This window comes from Electrophorus electricus, chromosome 15, assembly GCF_013358815.1.
Source record: "Electrophorus electricus isolate fEleEle1 chromosome 15, fEleEle1.pri, whole genome shotgun sequence".
Classification (NCBI taxonomy): domain Eukaryota; kingdom Metazoa; phylum Chordata; class Actinopteri; order Gymnotiformes; family Gymnotidae; genus Electrophorus; species Electrophorus electricus.
Window position 1 is genome coordinate 4585455 of NC_049549.1, and position 19642 is coordinate 4605096.

The 19642-nt window shown below is 38.4% G+C and overlaps 2 protein-coding genes across 4 annotated transcripts; one reads left to right on the forward strand and one right to left on the reverse strand.

The window, feature by feature from the left end:
- Positions 1-727: 727 nt before the first annotated feature.
- LOC113568297 lies at positions 728-4396 on the forward strand. Its single transcript, XM_035534380.1, has 9 exons — positions 728-779; positions 1010-1079; positions 1184-1546; positions 1873-1914; positions 2303-2368; positions 2818-2911; positions 3109-3183; positions 3502-3583; positions 3842-4396. The coding sequence occupies exons 1-9, from the start codon at positions 777-779 to the stop codon at positions 3956-3958; spliced, it is 912 nt and encodes a 303-aa protein (XP_035390273.1). The 5' UTR covers positions 728-776; the 3' UTR covers positions 3959-4396.
- Positions 4397-9575: 5179 nt separating this feature from the next.
- Positions 9576-18334, reverse strand: LOC113568565 (myelin-associated glycoprotein-like). 3 transcript variants are annotated; one of them, XM_035534273.1, is made up of 9 exons: positions 18261-18334; positions 16992-17060; positions 15875-16237; positions 15103-15393; positions 13640-13906; positions 13435-13519; positions 13255-13326; positions 12961-13021; positions 9576-9912 (listed from the first exon to the last, which is right to left on the reverse strand). In XM_035534273.1, exons 2-9 carry the CDS (start codon positions 17038-17040, stop codon positions 9850-9852), a joined length of 1251 nt encoding a protein of 416 aa, XP_035390166.1. In that variant the 5' UTR covers positions 17041-17060; positions 18261-18334; the 3' UTR covers positions 9576-9849. The 3 variants fall into 3 exon arrangements, with proteins under 3 accessions (XP_035390166.1, XP_026852565.2, XP_035390167.1); XM_026996764.2 differs by lacking the exon at positions 18261-18334 and adding an exon at positions 17412-17496; XM_035534274.1 differs by lacking the exon at positions 18261-18334 and adding an exon at positions 16805-16858.
- Between the last annotated feature and the right edge of the window lie 1308 nt (positions 18335-19642).

A 19642-nucleotide genomic window follows, 5' to 3' on the forward strand; every position in this document is an offset into this window, starting at 1 on the left:
ATTATATTTTCATGATCTTATTCTCAGCCTTAAGAGACATTCTGCTCTACTACCTGTAGAAACGGATTAGAACGTGTCATAAAGTGTCTTACAGCGCAGGAATAAAAGAGATACCATACTGATGCATAATAATTATTATTTTTAATCAGTAACCAAACATGTATATTACCTGCGAGATGGACTACAGCAAAGAAGAAATATGTATGGTAACATATCTCTGTAGAGAGTCATCAGGAGTCACGACTTGCATTACCACTTCATATATTTTTCACCAACTTACTCTTTAGACATCCACTTCTGCTGATAGTATTCTCCTATGGGTGACATGCATAATTAATTCAAATAAACCCCAATACTATTTACCTTCCTCTTAGAAATTGTGTTTTCATAGTACGTAGCGGTACAGCTATCTACAGCGGTGCTTTCACATATCTCTCAAAGCGATCACTTTTTTCTTCACGTCACATTTCATGTTACATTGTTTCTGGTGCCACATAGCGATAAGAAACATCAAATTAGGCACTTGTATAGAATAATCATTTTCTCAATTTTGTGCTGGTGTACCCAGATTGAGTAGGGATATCTACATGATATCTACAACGAACAGACAAACAAACAAAAGACCCTGCCTTTTTTTCACATAAAAAAACAACCCAGTGTTTCCTAACCCTTACTGATTATGAAGCAACAGGAAGTCTACAACATTAAAATTGCTAAGCTAAAATTCCTTCCTGTGTTCTCCAAGGTATCAGTTCAGTGCCGTAGGGCTAGAAAGAATGGTATGGTAGTTTTTCCTCCTCAATGTGTTTTCTCTTACAATTCTGCTTTTAGTCAAATTCATGAATACCATTGTGTCATTTATCTAAGGGTTATACAACCTTATTAGTATTAGTTGTTGCAGTTGTTAGTACTACTATATATGTAATTTCAGGTTACTTGAGCAATAGGTTTTTGAATCTTTTAAAAATTCTATATAGCTCACTGGTTTTGTGCTTTTGATTATCCATAGATGGTACCTTTACAGTGGATAAGAATAGTTTTTTTATGGTGCATGCTAATAGATGTCACTATCTCCAAAGGTAAGACTTTTTATTAACCTTTTTATTTTTTATTTAAATACAGTATTTTAAAACTTAAAAAAAATACAGTATGAATATTCAACACATTATATGTTCCATATAAGGAAAATGGAATATCACGTTGCAACCACAGACAATTAATGCCACAAAGTCCAGTAACATCAGTATTACCTGCCATGTGACATATCCTGAAGAATGCAAAGAAATTCAAGGGTTCTGGAAGGAACATGGAAACGCAAGTATGATAATAAACAGCAAGGACAAAAGGAGGTTTATTCTGCATCATAATGACTCATTTGTGATTAGGCATTTTCGGGGAAGAACCAAACTCCTTGGAAATCTCCAAAACAATAACTGTTCTTTGTCAATCATCAATATCCAAGAAGAAGATAAGGGGAAGTACTACTTTAGACTGGAGAGTAAACATGATAGTTATAGCTTTCAGAAAAACCTGGTTATAATTAATGGTAAGTGAATCTATAAATTTGTCTGCAAAACCCAATATCCACTGGCAAATTGTTAACCATAACCCTATATATATATATATATATATATATATATATATATATATATATATATAAAGTAGCAAAAGTGTATAATCTACAATTAGAGTTCTTAGCGTGCACACACACACACACAAATGCTAAGAAAAGTAATATTTAATTAAAATTGTCAAACTAATAAGGTGTACTCAGACTTTTGACCACTGAAACAATTAAATAATTGAATTGCATTTACATCTATTAAAATATTATTACATCATTTCTTATGTGACATCATATTTTGTATCCAGTCATAGGTCTTACTCCTGATTCTACAAAGCAGACCTTTCCCGGTTAGTTTCATTTGGTTATTTTACACTGCTTTACTTAAGGCTGCACAATCCTCCAGTCCCCCACCAAAATAATAATTTGTTGCCAAAATAAATCTATATTGTGCTTCAAGTTTTTTGAGCACTAAACTCCAAATAACTAAAACTGGCACGACAGCAAAATCCGACCAATTAGAACATTTAAAATTCTTACCATGTAACATTTTACACTCATAGTTAGCCCTATTTTTAAGAATTTGAAATACATTTAATAATATTAATAATCTTTAGATCCATTTGTCCATTTTTATGATGGTGTTAATCAAACTGTGTCTGATTCATAGTACTAAAATATAATTTCTAAAATAGCAACATTCAGACATTCAAGTTCATTTATTTTCCTGTATTACAGACCTTAAATCAACTATGGATCCAATTTCAACTATGGATCCAATTTCAACTATGGATCCAATTGAGTGTAAGCATTCAATCCACCACAGAGTGAAGTTAACCACTCTTCTTTTTAAGCCACTGGCCATGCAGCACTGACCAGCATGGGGATCTTCAACTCTGCATCTGAAATCGAAACTTTAAATGCATTCTTCATACTGCATTTGAGATCCATACTTAATCACCTCTGGCCTATCATTTTAATATTAGTTCATCATAAAGGATTTCACTATTTGTAACAGTCAAACTATCCCTTCACATCCCTAGTATCTACATGATGTTTCACTGTTCAGTCCATATCTGAGTGTAGCAATATCATTTAAGATCATGCCCAACTGGTTATTCTTGAACACTGATGGCATAAATGATTCCTCAGACTGTACTGATGATGAAAGCCTAGATTGCAATCAAATTTGATTAAGTACACAGTTGTTATGGAGCTGTTTGTATCTGTTGATCTTTGTATCTGTTGAACAGCGACTCCAGTGTCTATTGTCATTTCTGTGTCTATTACCATTATTGTGGCTGGAATTGTAGCTGTGCTTGCATTTCTCTGCAGACGAAGAAGAAGGTGGGTCTACTTTAGACAATCTTCTGTATTTTTTAACTATAGAAATTATTAATTAATTCTGTTGTTATGAGTGTTTAATACTTTTGAGTGATTAATACTTTTCTCTTACTGTACTTTGGGTGATTTAATTGCAGTTGTAATATAACCAATTATTGTATGTTTAGCAAATTAACATTATAAGAATTATTATCTTTCAGAGGAAGGAACACTTTCAAACATGACTCAAATTACTACAAAAATTTTGAAATGCCTCATGGAACACAACCTGATATGTGAGACACTACTTTCATAATTTGAAATATCTGGTAAATCTGCATATAGCCTTGGAATTTATAGCCTCGGAATATATCAAGGGACATAAGTTATCACTTTAGTAACTGCAAGCTTGCTGCAACATAGTTTGAAATGAAGGATTTGCTGTCTATCAAGTGTGATCTCCCTAGCTGCAACCTGTCTTCATCTCTCACAGCACAACTCAAATCTAAAAATATAATACATTTTCATATCATATTATTTTTAATCTTTGCATTATGAGTAATTAGTAATAAAACTAACCTGACTGCAAAATAATCATAATCATCCTCACACAGGCAAGACATGAACGAGAAGGATAACAAAGAACAGGAGCCACCACACACACCTAAAGATGAACCTATTTATAACAATGTACAGGTAGTCTATTTAAATCCAACATCAGCCATAACATATTCAACTCAAAGTAATGTTATTTAACAAAACTAACCAAACACAGACCTTGAAACAATGACAATGTACTTATTATAAAGTGAGAGGTAAGGAGATCACATATGCTGAAATATACATTCTATAACATTCAGTGGAATTGTTATGGATCACCTTGAAAATGAAATGTAAATATAAAAGCAGATCCCATAGGGATTCACTGTTGTATCTGGCATGTTTTCTTGACAGGAGTATCACGAGGAGGCCATGCTGGACTGTGATGAAATGGACACTTTATACTGTAATGTTGGTGTACTGATGTCTGATCTCATAAGCTCCAAGAACTACAGTGGTCAAGATATATAGATATGATTCTACTACATGCACATCTGCTGTATACTGAGTAAACACATCTATTTTAGAATTTACTTTAATCTGCATTCTCAAATGGTAATTATTTAATATTATGTAAGTATTAAATATTACTTGCTTGCTAGTACTCATGCATGTATGTCAACGTAGATGACATTTTGTAAAATGATTACTGTATATTTTTAAAATATTGTTTAATCTAGAGTGTGTACTTTTTTGGTATATTTCTCATGTTTATCTACTATTATTATATTTTTATGATGTATCTTAAGCTATGTGAAATAATACATTAATCAAGAGATTTTAAATGTTATGAAACAGAACACATCTAATTGATGATTGCATATTGTTTGTTGAAGTTCATTGATTACAAAATTCAAAGAGGACTGAAGAGCATATTGCAATGTTGTTAAAGGTTTTTCATTTAATAATAAAAATGAGTGCACGAACCATGGTGTATATTCAGTTGACTCAATATTGACATTATATATCATAGACTGTATAGAATCACAGTGTCCCAGTCCTGAATCAGACTCTGTTCTAATGGTCTCATCTACTGGCAAGATCTACTGTTCAACTTTAAACTCTGCCCACTGGTCCAGACTCTCTTTTCTCATTCTTGTACCTACATATCTTTCACATTAATTTTAGTGCTACCATTACTTAATCATTCACAGTAGCTACTGAATAATGTGCTTTAATACTAATAACTATATAATAAAACTGGAGTTTAAGAGGTTTGTCAGACTTCAGTCAGTTTTACAGGGTCACATCCCTTTTTTAACTTCATCTGACTTCACACTCACCGCCTAGAAGTGTTGAAAAACAGTTGTCTTTTTCTTTACACTTGCAAGATTATTGGGCAATGAGGATATTTAAAAAAAAATTGTTAATCAACTGTCTCAAATGTATTGAGTCCTTTAAAAGAGACAAATACTTGTTGAAATGACTTTAAAATAAAGGTTTATGACTACATGTTGCTTTTTATAGCCCTTGGACACAGACCTGAAATTACTGCACATTTTGCTGTTGTGCTGCAGAATGAAGAATGGCAACGAATAACAAACTTCGTATAATTTGAGGCCCACTGACATTTTCTGATGAAGCCAAAGAACAGAAACCAGGTAATAGTGTTAGGCAGACGCACTGATGGACCCCAGGCAGTGATCACGCACTTGCCCTTTTGACCTCTGAACAGATGAGTGACCCTTTTTCCCAATTTTACAGTTTAGTTCGCAAGTTTGACGCATGACATCAATTCTCAGTTAAAAGCATGTAATGCCTGCCAACAGCATTTGAGTTCTAATTCTGTGAGACGCAGGAGCCTTTGGCTCTTCCTTGTCAGAGACACCATGGTTAGCACACGCACATCGAATGCCTGTAGTGTAGCTTTCACGCTTGTGGGGTCGCCTTGTCCTGTCTTCACCGCTGACAGCTGCAGAGCGAGAGAGTTTGCTCTAAGACTCAACACTGTCACTGTTGTGGAAAAAAATAAATAAATCTAATATTAAAACATCCCAATACAACCAGCCTGCTGTATGCAATGTAGTGCTCCACTAACAAGCAAGCTAATCAGGCACAGAATAGCATTATTAAATGAAACCAAATGTACTGTAGACCGGTAGGCTAGTTCCTTTGTCATGCAACTAAAACAAATAAATATGTGTTATGTGGTTAATAGTTTATGCAATCATTTGGATACTTACTCCTGTCATACGGGTAGATGTAGACGTAACGCGTGGTGGCCCGAGTGCCGCAGGCCGAGGGGCAGGACGCACAGACTAGCGACTGGGACATACATTTATTTACATAAACGACAGTGGCACTGATACGTATTACAAACAATAAACACAAACGTAACGATTGACATTAAACAAACACGATGAACACACATACGTTTCAACAATAAGGAAAGAACATTGACACGCTACGTCAACATTAACCAACACTCTCCACACTTTGACACGGGTTTATAGACATTTAGATGAACGCAGGCGCAGGTGTGTGCAGGTGTGGTTACAAACAGAACAGCCCTCCCACTGCATGTGGCTGGCCAAACCCTGTGACTCGGGGGAGGTGAGTGTTCCGTGACAGTAGACAAGGCAAGCCAACTGATTATCATTTTAATACAATAGTTCAGGGCCATTACAATTTTAAATCTGATTAAAATTAAATTAAAACTAAGTAAAGATAAAGTTCATCAAATAACCCATTAAAAATTGTTTGCAGAAAAAAGTAGCTTGAAGTTGAGCTACTCTACTGTCAGTTACAGTCTGATGGGGTTTACTTAATGTAGTGTCTTTGTCACCAAGCAGTCCTACCAAAATAAACATGATATCATAATGTTGGTCTATTTTTGGAAGATTAGCCCTTAATTGTCATGCATAATGTTTATTGGTCTCATTTACCAATATCAGTTTAAAGCCAACAAAGGACAGGCTAAGAAAACAGAAAGAAAGGAAAAGCTTCAGCGGGCCGCCCAGGGTAGCTCTCTTCTCTTCTGGATCAGGCCATCTAGCATTAAGGAGAAGAAGGAGGAGGGAATGATATTGCCACCTGATACAGAAGCCATCACAGATGAAGAAGAAAGCACAGAGTCCAGAGCAGAGTCAGTTTCAGGGACAACTACAGAAACAATCTTCTGACACATTAGATCAAGATGAGGGTGAGACGGAGGCTGGACCCCTTATAGCACAGGGAGGATATGAGCAAAAGCAAGCTGTTAATGCAGGAGAGGAAGTACATCGCAAACATAGTTGATAAACATTTCACATCAGGTGCAATGAGAATTACATTTCTATGTGCTGCAACACAGTCCTCTGTCTAGAGGCTGGTATATGATATGGTAACTAGACATAGCATATCTCAAAAATGCTGAAAAACATTGGTTCTCTGGAAAAGTATGTCTGGAGTACTCAAATACTCTTTTTTCAATACACTGTTTTAGTTGTCAGCTTTCAACCAGCACTCAGTCACAGAAATCCTCATGACAAGCATGGTCAGGCCAACTACCAAAAAAGGCACTCCAGACATTCTTTGATGTATAGCAGGAAGAATGCATTTCCTGCCATGACAGTGTCAATGTAGAATGTAGAATGAATGCAGAGTGAAAGTCACCAAGACAAAGCCCCAGGTGTCTGTGCTGTCTAACAGAAGCCAAAAAGACATATTTGCAGCACTGGGCCCTTACATCAGGAAGGCGAGATACAAAGTGAAATAAAAGGGGTGGGAATGTACTCCATCCTATTGGATGAAACCTCTGATGTTTTAAACCATAGGCAAGTGTTATTTGTAGTATGATATCTTCATCATATACAAATAAAGGGGAGACTCATTGGGGTGTGTAATGTTGATACAACTACAGGCCAGGAGCTGGAAAGTGCTATGCCTTCCCTTCTGTAGAAGACTGGTCCAGAGATAAAGAATACATGTGGCCAAGGATATGATGGAGCAGCCAACGTGAGTGGCATGTATAAAGGTCTTCAAGCCAGAATACATGCATGCAACAAAAAACAAAGTGCACTATTTGAATCTGGTCCTGGTGGAAGCCTCAAAATCTAACAAGCAGTTTGTGTATACTTGTTGCATACTTTTTGCACTGGCTCCCCAAAGTGCCTAGCTGCACTGATGAAATAGCAGCAGTCTTTGCATCCTCTACACTGAAGCTCAAGAAGCTCTTAGATATCTGATGGGCCTTCAGAGAGAGAGCACCGAAAGTCCTTCGGAATATTATGAAAGCTCTTACGAAGCTCCTTGATGACATCAGTGCAAGTGATTCACCTAATCTGGCCCTAGGGGATGATGAGATGCATAGAAATGGGATCAACTTTATTCTCTGCCTGGAAAGCATCACGTCAGAGACCACTGTCAGGGCCAAGAGAATGTTCTAAGATATGTAGACGTTAGCTGCTACATAGATAGTTAACCGCCTTCACAATCTGAGTTCTGCTAAGGATGGTGACCTGTTTGATGAGAAGTTGTAAGCATTCTTATCTACAAGAGGATTTGAACTAAGTGGACAAGCAATGATGCTGATGTCATTGCTCATCTGCTTGCTGACGCAACAGCAGGGAACAATGAACTGTGGCTTGCTCAGAATCAATTGGATCAACAAGAAATAACTTTGTGTCTTTGTTGGTATTGTATAAATGCTGAACTGGATTACAGATACAAAGTCACCTACCATGTGTCACATATATAGTGTTCTGGTGAAGCAATATGACCATATTGCATACATCACCTCCTTTACCAGTGGAGCTAAGGAGATTGTACAGCATCTCCAGGACGAACTTAGAGACTAGAATGACCCACACTTACCGGAAGAGCTCCGGAAAGCCTGGATTATATGTGGAAGAGAACTGCAATACCTCTCACAGCTCACATTCCCACAGTGCTATTTAAGCCCAGAAATGGATATTCCAGAATCACATCACGCATGGCAAATCACTATAGTCTCTTTAGGGTAAGAACCCTTCACATAATGGTCCTTCATTCCTCTGCTGCAGAACATTAAACAATGTGAATTTCTGTGGGGCCTCATAAGAACTTATCTCTTCTGTACCAAAGGCAAGAGCTACTAGAGAAAATGGCTCTTCGTGAGGCAGCAAGGAATGTGCCATCAGTTGGCAACCATAAAGCGACAAAACTTACACTCCTACATTTCACCATGTATCTGATGTATTTGATACAAAGCATCCTGTGATTAAACTCATTATTTCTGAATCTGATGACAAAGTGAAGCATCTACATAAGAATAAGTGTTCAGACACTTCTGAAAAAAAAAAAAAAGCTGTGAAATGTCATCAGCACAAATGCAGTGTTCCAAAGGTGGAGAGCAAAGCCACAGCCACCTACAATGACAGCTCTTCCCCCATGTAGACTTCAACTTTTTAAGCCTGCTTTCTTTTTCACTGACACTATTTTGGCCCATTTGTAATCAAAATAATCCAAAGGAATGAAAAGAGGTGGGGCATCTTGATCAAGTGTCTAATAACACTTGCAGTATACGATTCTGTACTCTCTAGTACTGATACATTCATTCCCGATGGCCTGAGACAATTTAGTTTCTCACAGAGGAATTCCATCAGAGCGGTACTAACTCCACCAGAGGGACTAACTTTAGAGGAGGAGAACGCGAGTTGAAGCTTTCAAAGAAATGTGTGCTACATTACAAGAGAAGCATGTCAAGCAAAACATCACATTCAACTTCAGTCCTCCTGGAGCGCCATACTTTAGAGGAATGTGGGAGCATGAAATATGGTCTATTAAAGTAGCCTTGCAAGTATCATTTAGGACCCAGACCACACTTATCCCAAGTAGAAAATCCAGATAACAACAAATGACCATGGTCATGATTCTGATTGGACAATGGGAACTGGCCCATCAGCCACTTTACAGAACTTTTGTCAGGGGAAGATGGAGCAGAACTGCTGCTCATGTGCGGGACAAAAACTTACGTCAGATGAAGGACAAGGCTAGTTCGCCTACCTGATTAGATTTGAAAGTAGAAAAATGTTCATGTGCAGTCAACAAACTGTTCAGTGTGGCCAAGCACCATCTAGAGGGCATTGTCAGGAACTGCACTTTTAAATTCAGGCTTTTTGGTCTTGTGTTACAATTACTCTAATGTGTATTTGTCATTTCTTAAAGACAAGCTTCCTCACATGGTCACACAGATAACCAAAATAAAGAAAGGAAGTTTTACATTATACATGATTTCTTCAACTCTCTGAAATAATTCGTTGAATTTTACAATTTAAAAATGGCATCCAATATGCACAAACAAGCCTAGATTGATTGAGATCAACCTAAACATAAATAAAGATTTTTCTTGAAGTCTTGCTCTCCTTCTCCAAGTGTCCAGCTCAGATTCAGTTCACTGGACTTCAGATGTTGGCATAAATGGCATCATCAGTAGCACATTCGTATGGATTGTCCTCTACATCCAGCTGCAAGAGTAAGAAATGGTTACGTTTATATGGATAGAGCACACAAAATTACAAGCCTCTGGTCACTAAATTATTTAAATAAATTGAGTGGCGGTAAGAGTTAGTTTCTTCTGTTTCATTAGTGCCTTTTTGTATAGTTTTATGTTGTTTTATTTATTTTAGAGCCTCCATGACTGTAATTGTGATCCTGGGATGCTGGGAGGGTGTCCAGATGGTAATGCATTGTTACTGCATTGTAATATACACTGTATTGCCAAAAGTATTCGCTCGTCTGCCTTTGCATGCATATGAACTTGAGTGACATTCCAATCTTAATCCATTGGGTTTAACATGATGTCAGCCTACCCTCTGCAGCTATAACAGCTTCAACTCTTCTGGGAAGGCTTTTCACCATGTTTAGGAATGCGTTTATGGGAATTTTTGACCATTCCTCCAGAAGGTCAGAGTGAGGTCAGACACTGATATAGGATGAGAAGGCCTGGCTCTCAGTCACCTAATTCATCCCAAAGGTGTTCTATCAGGTTGAGGTCAGGACTCTGTGCAGGTCAGTCAAGTTGTTCTACACCAAACTCGCTCATCCACATCTTTGTGGACCTTGCTTTGTGAACTAGTGCGCAGTCATGTTGGAACAGGAAGGGGCCATTCCCAAACTGTTCCCACAAAGCTGGGAACATGAAATTGTCCAAAATCTCTTGGTATGCTGAAGCATTAACAGTTCCTTTCACTGGAACTAAGAGGCTGAGCCTAACTCCTGAAATCAACCCCACACCATAATCCTCCCTCCACCAAACTTTGCACTTGGCACAATGCAGTCAGACAAGTACTGTTCTCCTGGCAACCGCCAAACCCAGACTCGACAGAGAAGTGTGATTCAGCACTCCAAACAACATGTCTCCACTGCTCTAGAGTCCAGTGGCGGCATGCTTTACACTACTGCATCTGACGCTTTGCATTGCGCTTGGTGATGTAAGGCTCGGATGCAGCTGCTCAACCATGGAAACCCATTCCATGAAGCTCTCTACGCACTGTTCTTGAGCTAACCTGAAGGCCATATGAAGTTTGGAGGTCTGTAGCGATTGACTCCGCAGAAAGTCAGCGATCTCTGCACACTACGAACCTCAGCATCCGCTGACCTTGCACTGTCATTTTACGTGGCATACCAATTCGTGGCTGAGTTGCTGTCATTCCCAATCACTTCCACCTTATTATAATACCACTCACAGTTGACTGTGGAATATTTACTAGCACGGAAATTTCATGACTGGGCTTGTTGCAGAGGTGGCATCCTATCACAGCACCATGCTGGAATTCACCGAGCTCCTGACAGAGACCCATTCTTTCACAAATGTTTGTAGAAGTAGTCTACACGCCTGGGTGCTTGGTTTTATACACCTGTAGCCATGGATGTGATTGGAATACCTGAACTGAATGATTTGGATGGGTGAGTGAATACTTTTGGCAATATAATGATTAAAGTCTCATCTTTTACAGTACAGTTTTGCAGTTTCTCTTGCTGATAGTGGTGGAACCCACTGGTATATAGGAGTGCTATGTATTGGTGTTTTTCCTTTGTGTGTATTTTCTTTAGATCTGTTGTGGACCTCATCATTTTTTATTGGTTTGGTGGTGTCACTGGGTTAAACTCCTCATGGTGGTGATGCCGAGTTAAACTGCTCTCATTAGACGTCATAACAGCTGATGTAAAGACAGCTGGACAGAAGTCGTTACATTACTTAGGACAGGATGTCCTTGAAATTGGTGTGATATGAAATGACCTCCATATTAGAGGAATGGTGTGTGCGTGGGTGTATGTATCTAAAGAAAGCTCAAAAATGATGCTTCAACAAATGCACTCATTATGTGAACCAGTAGTTTTCTTTGTACTGATACATCAAAATGTATTTATCACATGGCCAACCTTGTGTGTCACGTGTCACGGACTGTCGCCAGATCAGTAAGCATGAGCACCTTTGCCTTGTTTATTCTCTCTTATTTAAAGCCCATAGTTACTGTCCTCCAGTGCAGTGCATTGCTCGCCTGTACAGAGCCTAGAAGGCGACGCCTGCAAGCCAGCTTCCACATCGCTGTACAATGAGTGGTTATTGTCAGCTGCTTGTCAGTTTCCTTTCTATTAATGGAGTTAGCTCTCCGCTGGGCATATTTTTGTTCTTGTTATGGAGAATCAGGACTTTGTAAGTGCACTTGCTTCTCGTTCTCTCCCTGCTGCCGTCACAAAATGTTATCCTATCCTGACTGCTTGGTGTGATGCTCTTACAAATATCCGTACATTTATGATAAATGCCCCCTATGTTCAAACATCACAAAATGACCATGTAGTGAATTTGAAAATTCAAAGTCATTTTGTGCCGGACTTGGCTTCTTTGATGAGAACTTTCCTGTCATGCTCTTTATTGTGTCCCAGAGTGTTTTGGGCTCTTTGTTGTAACAGCATCTTCCAGAGAGTTCCTCCATTTTACACTGTCAGCTTCTCTCTTAGGTTTCCCCTCAGTTTGACAGGACCTCAGTACTGGACACTAAATGCCTTCCTCATGGGATTTATCATCTGTTTAATATTCTCACTAATATGCATCATCTTGTTTAGGTGGCACAGACATAGACCTTAATATTTCCTGTAGGAATAACTGTTCCGCACACACGTATTGTCACTTGTAATTGTGGTAATCCAATGTACCCTGCTGACATGTGTTCCAATATGTATTTTCAAACCAACCTTTTAGTTGACTCATACTGTCTTGAGTCCACAACCTAACCTCTCTTTCCAGGGTGTTATTGTTTTAAAATTTTGATTAATGTTAGAATTAAGTAGACCACCAAATAAAGTTGTTCCCTTTAAAAAAAAATTCCGCTAAATACACTGTTTACTTAAATTCAACCGTATCCCTACTCTTATGAGACACATTGTGCGTATTTAGCACTACTGTAAATGCTGTGACAGATTAGTGTGGTACATGTTTTAGACTCCTTAACATTCCACAAAAGCAAATGACTTTCAACAAATGCAAAGATGATTTGTTGTGATCTGCCTACCGCCATGTTGCTATACACATGCTGCGTTCCTTTGTAGTTTGGGGGGGAATCTTCACATTTTCTGCAAACCGAAGGACAAGTTATTATGATATGAATATACCCAATCCATGTAAAGTGACCTCTGAAACCAAGAGCAATGCTAGCATGCTGACTAATATGCTACTGATATAGTGACTTTTCATTTACAGTAAACATCACTGGACAAATGTCGTTAATTCAAACTGCTTACAGCTTGCTCTGTAACAGGTAAGTATCTCTGCTGCAATTTTGACACAAGGATGTCCTTGCATGTACCTTTGTGAGTCAGCCTGGCTTGGGGTGACATTCATTTCTGTCTTCAGGTGTGTTGCATTCTGCTCTATTCTGCTAATTTCTCACAAAAGACATGTAGCATTATTTTCTCTCCCACAGCTTGTTCATATATTTTTAGAAGTGTGTTAATGTAGTTATTTGAAAAGAGTGATTCATTCTTACCATTTTCTTTTCATTATCCATATGGAGATGCCAGTTATGGTTACAACAAGTGCAGAGACAGCAAGTGAAATGTATATAAGGTTTCCTATCAAAAAGGAAACACTATTAACACTGTCAGGTTGGAGATGAACACTTGAAATTCTATATTATACTAAACTTCTCACATGGTGCATTCATCATCTAGAAGACTGATTTGAAGTCTCACCATTGTGAGGCACTTGTAAAGTCAGGGTAGAGCTGCCCTCACTGTTGCTGGCACTGCAGTGCACAGTGTCTGTGAAGCCTAGTATCCCCTGTAGAGTTCCAATAGTAAGAGAGCCATTTGTCTCTATGCTGGTATTGTGGAGCTCTTTGGATGGGTCTGAACCCCACCACTTGATGTAGCTGGCAGGATGGGAGTTCACCTTGCACAGACATGTTACTACTAAGATCGCCGAAGTACACGAGGAGGCAACTTCAATTTGAGGAGGATCTGCGAAGGATAATTTCAAAAGGTGCTTAAATTTAGACTACTGGTGACATAAAAAGGTCAATGATGGTGATTATTTCATAATGTAACACATATATAAGTGTATCTGCCTTAATTGTATCTACAGATTTGTGAATGTGCAATGGTGCTCGAACCCAGGTCAGGACACCAACAGCCTACTGGGTGAGCTACCACGCTTTAACAATGGTGTACCCGTGTGCAAAACAGTTAGATCTAAGAACAGGTAGAACAGGAGAAGTAAAAAAAAGAAAAAAAAGAAAAAAAGTGGGGAGTTGAACCCTGGTCACTTTGCTGCAAGGCAAACGAACTCCAGCTAGACTGAGGCCGCCATCATAATGACCTGCGCGTATATCGCACTTCAAAGGAATGGAGCATGACAAAACGAGAGGAAAAACTAAACACCACGCTGAGCGTGGAAAATGGGAGAACAAAAGATGCTACGGAAAGAATGGCAGTACCGATGCACTGGGGAAAACCAAATTAAAACTTCCCAAACAAAACCAGAAAACAGGGAGAAACTTTAATGGCTAAGGGGAGCGACAGACTCGAGAGGGGAAAACTGGAGAAGGGAGGGGACGTGTACAGACACAGACACTCTCACAGAGGTGTAGCACAAGGGCTCACAGACCTCAGATCCCAAAGTTACCAGCTAGGAGCTTGGCTCAACACTTTAGCAAAAGCCCAGCACTGAGTGACTGGGTCACTGGGCTTATACAGATCTAGCACAGCTGTCAGGCATCAAGCCTGATAGTGTGCCTGACTCAAGGCCTCCCTCTGGTTACTGGAGGGGGCCACGGCCTGGTGCCAACCCTTACAGAATGAAAGTGTATGCAAAGCACTAAGGATTCCAAGATCACCTCAACAATTTCTGGAGGATCAATAATACATATATACTGTGTAGCATCAGTCACTATATTCTGAAAAAATTTACGTACAAATAAACAGAAACAAAGGCTCCATAATTTAATATATAATCAAATGCTGGGGAGTTGAACCAATAGGCCTTCTTAGAGATAAAGGCAAACTGGAATTTTACATGTATTATTTGACAGTTAAAAGCCTGCTGATGCTCATAAATGTTGATTAAATGCAGAAATTCCCCAATCTCTATTTCATAATAGATGATTCCGACAAAGATTTGCCATATAAACATACACTAGATTTTATGTTTGACTCACATTTGACATTCAAAGTTGTCTGGATGTTTACTCTCTTCCCTCCTGGAAACTCAGCTGTGCAAATGAGAGGCTGGTTGTGGTCCACTTTGGAGGGTATAAAGCTCAGAGTTGAAGTCATTGTCCACTGACCCTTGGTCTGCTCCTGTGATTGGCTATTAAGTATTCCTCTGTAATTCCATGTGATGTGAGGTGGGTCTGATGGACAGGAGTGAGACACAGAGCAGGAAGTTGTCACCTTCTTCCCTGACCTCATTTCCATCCCTGAAGATATGGTTGGGCGTGCTGGAGAATCTATGCATGAAAAATAAAATAAAATTTAAAGGTAGTGCCATGAAAATAAATCATAAAACAAAAACACAAACCTCAATGCCAAGTTCAACCACACATTTCACAGACATAAAAATACGGGCCAAACAAAATTTGACCTATATAAACATAAGCACCTGTAACATATATACACAATTTTGGAACCTCAAACATTAAATTGAAACAAGTAATTGCAATGAATTTTCACCATAGTTAATCTGGAGCAATTATTTTGAACCCTGTTTATCCTTCTTGGTTTGATTTCTTTGGGTGGATGGGAACACTGGTCACAATAGGCTGTGGGCCAAATCCAATGAAAAGAGACTATGTGGACACAGTGGTCTTGTTCTGGTTCCAAGAATATTCTGACTCCAGTTCAATCCAGCTAGAATGTAATGTGCATTGTGGCTGAGACATACACTAATATTTCCTTTGATTGTTATTTAAACCTTTGTCTGACACCCACCTTTTACTAAAAGGGAGACTTTACTTTGAGTAAAGGAATATTTGTTGTAATCTTCGATCTCAATCCGGAACATGAAAGTGCCTTTATCTGTGTGATGCAGTGGGTTGATTTTCAGCGAGCAGTTTCTGTGGCTTAAGTCACCCGTGAGGCTTGTACGTCCCTGGAACATTTGACTGATTTTGGAGGTTACTGAATGGAAAACCTTCTCATTAAAGTCTGTTAACCAGATTCCAGTGAAGTCCGAGGCCTTTTTGCTTGGACCAGGATAATTAAAGTGGCAGGGAATCACCACACACGAGCCTTCCAAGCCAACCATCAAGGGAGGTATTTTAACTCTCCATGAGTCACTCTCAATGGGGGACACTGAAATGACACACAATGAGTATATGAAGTGTTCACCGTGCTACAACATGTGAGTATGAGCATTCAGGAAGACCAGACTGTGACATGACAAATCAGTAATCACCACATGCTTCTAAAATCATGCCTGAAAATCCAGCCTTTTTCATTATCATAAATAATGCAGCGTCAAGTGGGATCTTGAAATTAAGGTTTAACAACAACAAAAGGCTTAATTAAAATTAAGATGCAGTTTTATAACTGTTGGGGATTATTCCATTAGCATTGCTTCAAATGAAATCCAAAAACTTCTGAAACTCAATAAGTTAAATAGAATACAATTTTAAAAATATTAAAACACTGTTTAAAAGTTGTTGTAAGGACATTTAAAGGTGTCACAGAATGGAAAACTGTATTTAGCTTGGCACATTTCAATAAGGAGAGCTCAGTACATGAACTCACATTCTGTGAACCTCACACTCTGTTGTCACCCCATTCAAATGTTAATCTCACATAAGCAAAAGTGGGTTGTAAAACAAACCAATTCCATAAATATTAGACTGTTAGTCTTGATTGATTAAAATATTGCACCTAAAATGTGCATACATCAGCCCAAATTCTACTCCAGGCAAACCTTCTGCTGTTCTGCAGGTATACAGATATCAGAGAACAAATTAAAAATACTGAATAAATATATTCTATGGTATCTTTAATATTTGGTGAGGTTAACATTTCTTTGATGTTTATTTTAAAAACTTGTATAATTTTCTCTACTTACCCTTAAGCCAGAGGACATAAAAACACAAATACCACCAGTAAAAGAACATCTTCCTGTCTTACTGTTCACCTGGGAAATAGTTATCATAGAATTTCAGGAGCAATACAGGGCAATTGGAATTATACATCATTATACATATACATAATAATGTAATTACTTTATTTGGAACAATAATAAACAAAAACTCAGGTTTAAAATTTTCTTTGCTGTTCTGGTACTGCAAACCATATGTGTAGTTTTCTTGTGGGGTCCAAATTTACATACCTGCTCAGAAAGGTTTTGTCTTTATTATATTTATACTATTTATGATAGCTAAGGATACTTTTCTGAATAGACAACTACAGCACTTTTAAAAGTCACTCTGGACAAGTGCATCTGCTAAAGTCCCTAAATGAAAATGTAAATAAAACAATCAGATACCTTTTGCACCCAGTGATTGGCAGTATTCTTGAATTCAGAACATAGTTGTTATCCTTGGGTGCTTTGTTCCCTTTTTAGGGCCAGTGTTATGTCTTTATTTTAGGCCTTAACACTTCCCGTTTATTCTAGTCTTAGTTTCCCTTATCATTCATCTAGCCCATGCAAATGTGTCATCAAATGAACCCTGAGAGAGAGTAATAGTATACACTAACAGTCAAAATGACTTATTTGTTGATTTGATTGATTGATTTGACATCTGTCAATCACCCCCACACATACACACACCACCCCGACCCCCCCACCACCATATTTCTTATAAAATTCATATATATATATAAATTATTATTATTGTCAAGCGCAAGGCACGTGGTTTGGCCAGCCACGTGCAGTGGGAGGACTCTCGTTTGTGGCCACGCCTGCACACACCTGCACTTCGTTTTAGTCTGTGTGTATTTAAACTCACGTCAGGGTGTGCGGCGTTGCTGGTCATTGTCGAAGTAACGTGTCGATGTAACGTGTTGATGTAACTTGTTAATGTTTCTTCGTCATTGTGAAAGCTTAAGCGTGTTCATTATGTTTGTTTAAATGTCACTCGTTTCATGTTCATGTTATCATTTGTAATACGTGTGAGTGCCGCTGTCATTTATTTAATAAATGTTCGTCCTTGTCGAGGAAGTCTGCGAGTCTTGCTCCACGCCCTGTGGCACTCGGGCCGACACGAGTTACATGACACGAGTCATGATATGATGTGACATAATATTATATGAAAACATGTAATAATTTATTGAATTGAGAAATAATCAAGTGATTAAAGTAATTAAAAGTTATGAGTCTTAAATGAATACATACCTCCCAGTCATTAATGTCCGCTCTGCTCCGCTGCCGGTCATGTACGGATACTCAAACATGCGTATGGGTCTCAGTTGTGTCTCTCTCTCTCTCTCACACTCACCCACTCACTCACTCTTCCCCCCCATTGGCTGATTCTCTAAGGAAGTCACACCTCCTCCCAAGTCCTTCCTCCTAACATACAGGAATACACCTTCTGTCAAAAATTGACATAAGCCCCCCTCATACAACCCTCCCCACTCACACATCCCTCCCCCTTCTCCTACCCATACAGGAATACACTTTCTGACAAAAATTGATATAAGGTGTCCGTCCCCCAAAAACCAAACTCCTCCCAGGGTCAGTAATACACTAGGCCAGAAAGTTCAAATTTTACCGCCTTTTTTTTTTACCCAACCAAACAGACCTGTGTATTAGAGGTTTCTTTAACTGAGAAATATTAACGTGATTAAAGAAAATTTAAGTTTTCAGTCTCATACTATACCAGTCTTTCTCCACTTTCTCTGTCTGTTCATTATCCTCTCTGACACACACTCTGCAGTCAGGGGTCATTGACACTCTCTCTCTCTCTCTCTCTCTCTCTCTCCTCCTCCTCCTCACATCTTATCTGCCATATGCACTCAAACAGGGCAATAAGCAAACCTTTCACAAAACATCATAATGTTTCCATTTATTTTATTTTTTTTTCTGTGATCTCTCACCAAATGTGTTTACTCTATAAGTTTTATCACACAAGGTTCTTGTCCATTTTGTCCATTATCACACATTGGGCCCTTAACATTTTTCAGTGCATTCCACATCTGAGAGTGGTGTTGGGGATGGGTGGATTGTAATTTACAGCTTTTGTCTGAAAACCATCTCTTTTCCCCACCGACCTTTCTTTCTTAAAACTGTGAAACTCTTTTGATCGATGGCTGTTCTTATTCTCATGGCTAGCTAAATAGAGAAACTTTAACTTTGAAGTAGGTGATTCTATTTATTTAATTTATGCATTAAATTATGTAACATCAATGCGTTTTGTTATAAAGGACACCATCATGATGATCTCTTCTGCTCACAGTCTATAATTCTGTTCTATGTATTTCCGTAGGTTCAGATGTTCACGAGTTCCTGTTGAATCTGTGGAGAGAATTGCTGACCAAGGTAATTTCTTGAACTTTTATACATTTTAATTTGATGTAATTTATTTATCATTTTAATTTTTGTTATTTTTTATCAGCAGATATAAGGACACAAGATGATGAAACAGTTCATATACTGAATGAATTGATACAAGGTAATCCATTCTAGAGCACGTCTAACATATGTTAAAAGACTGCTTTTTGTCGAAAAGCTTATACAGTGCTTTAATTTGTCACATAGAGGCAGAAGGGGTGAATCCC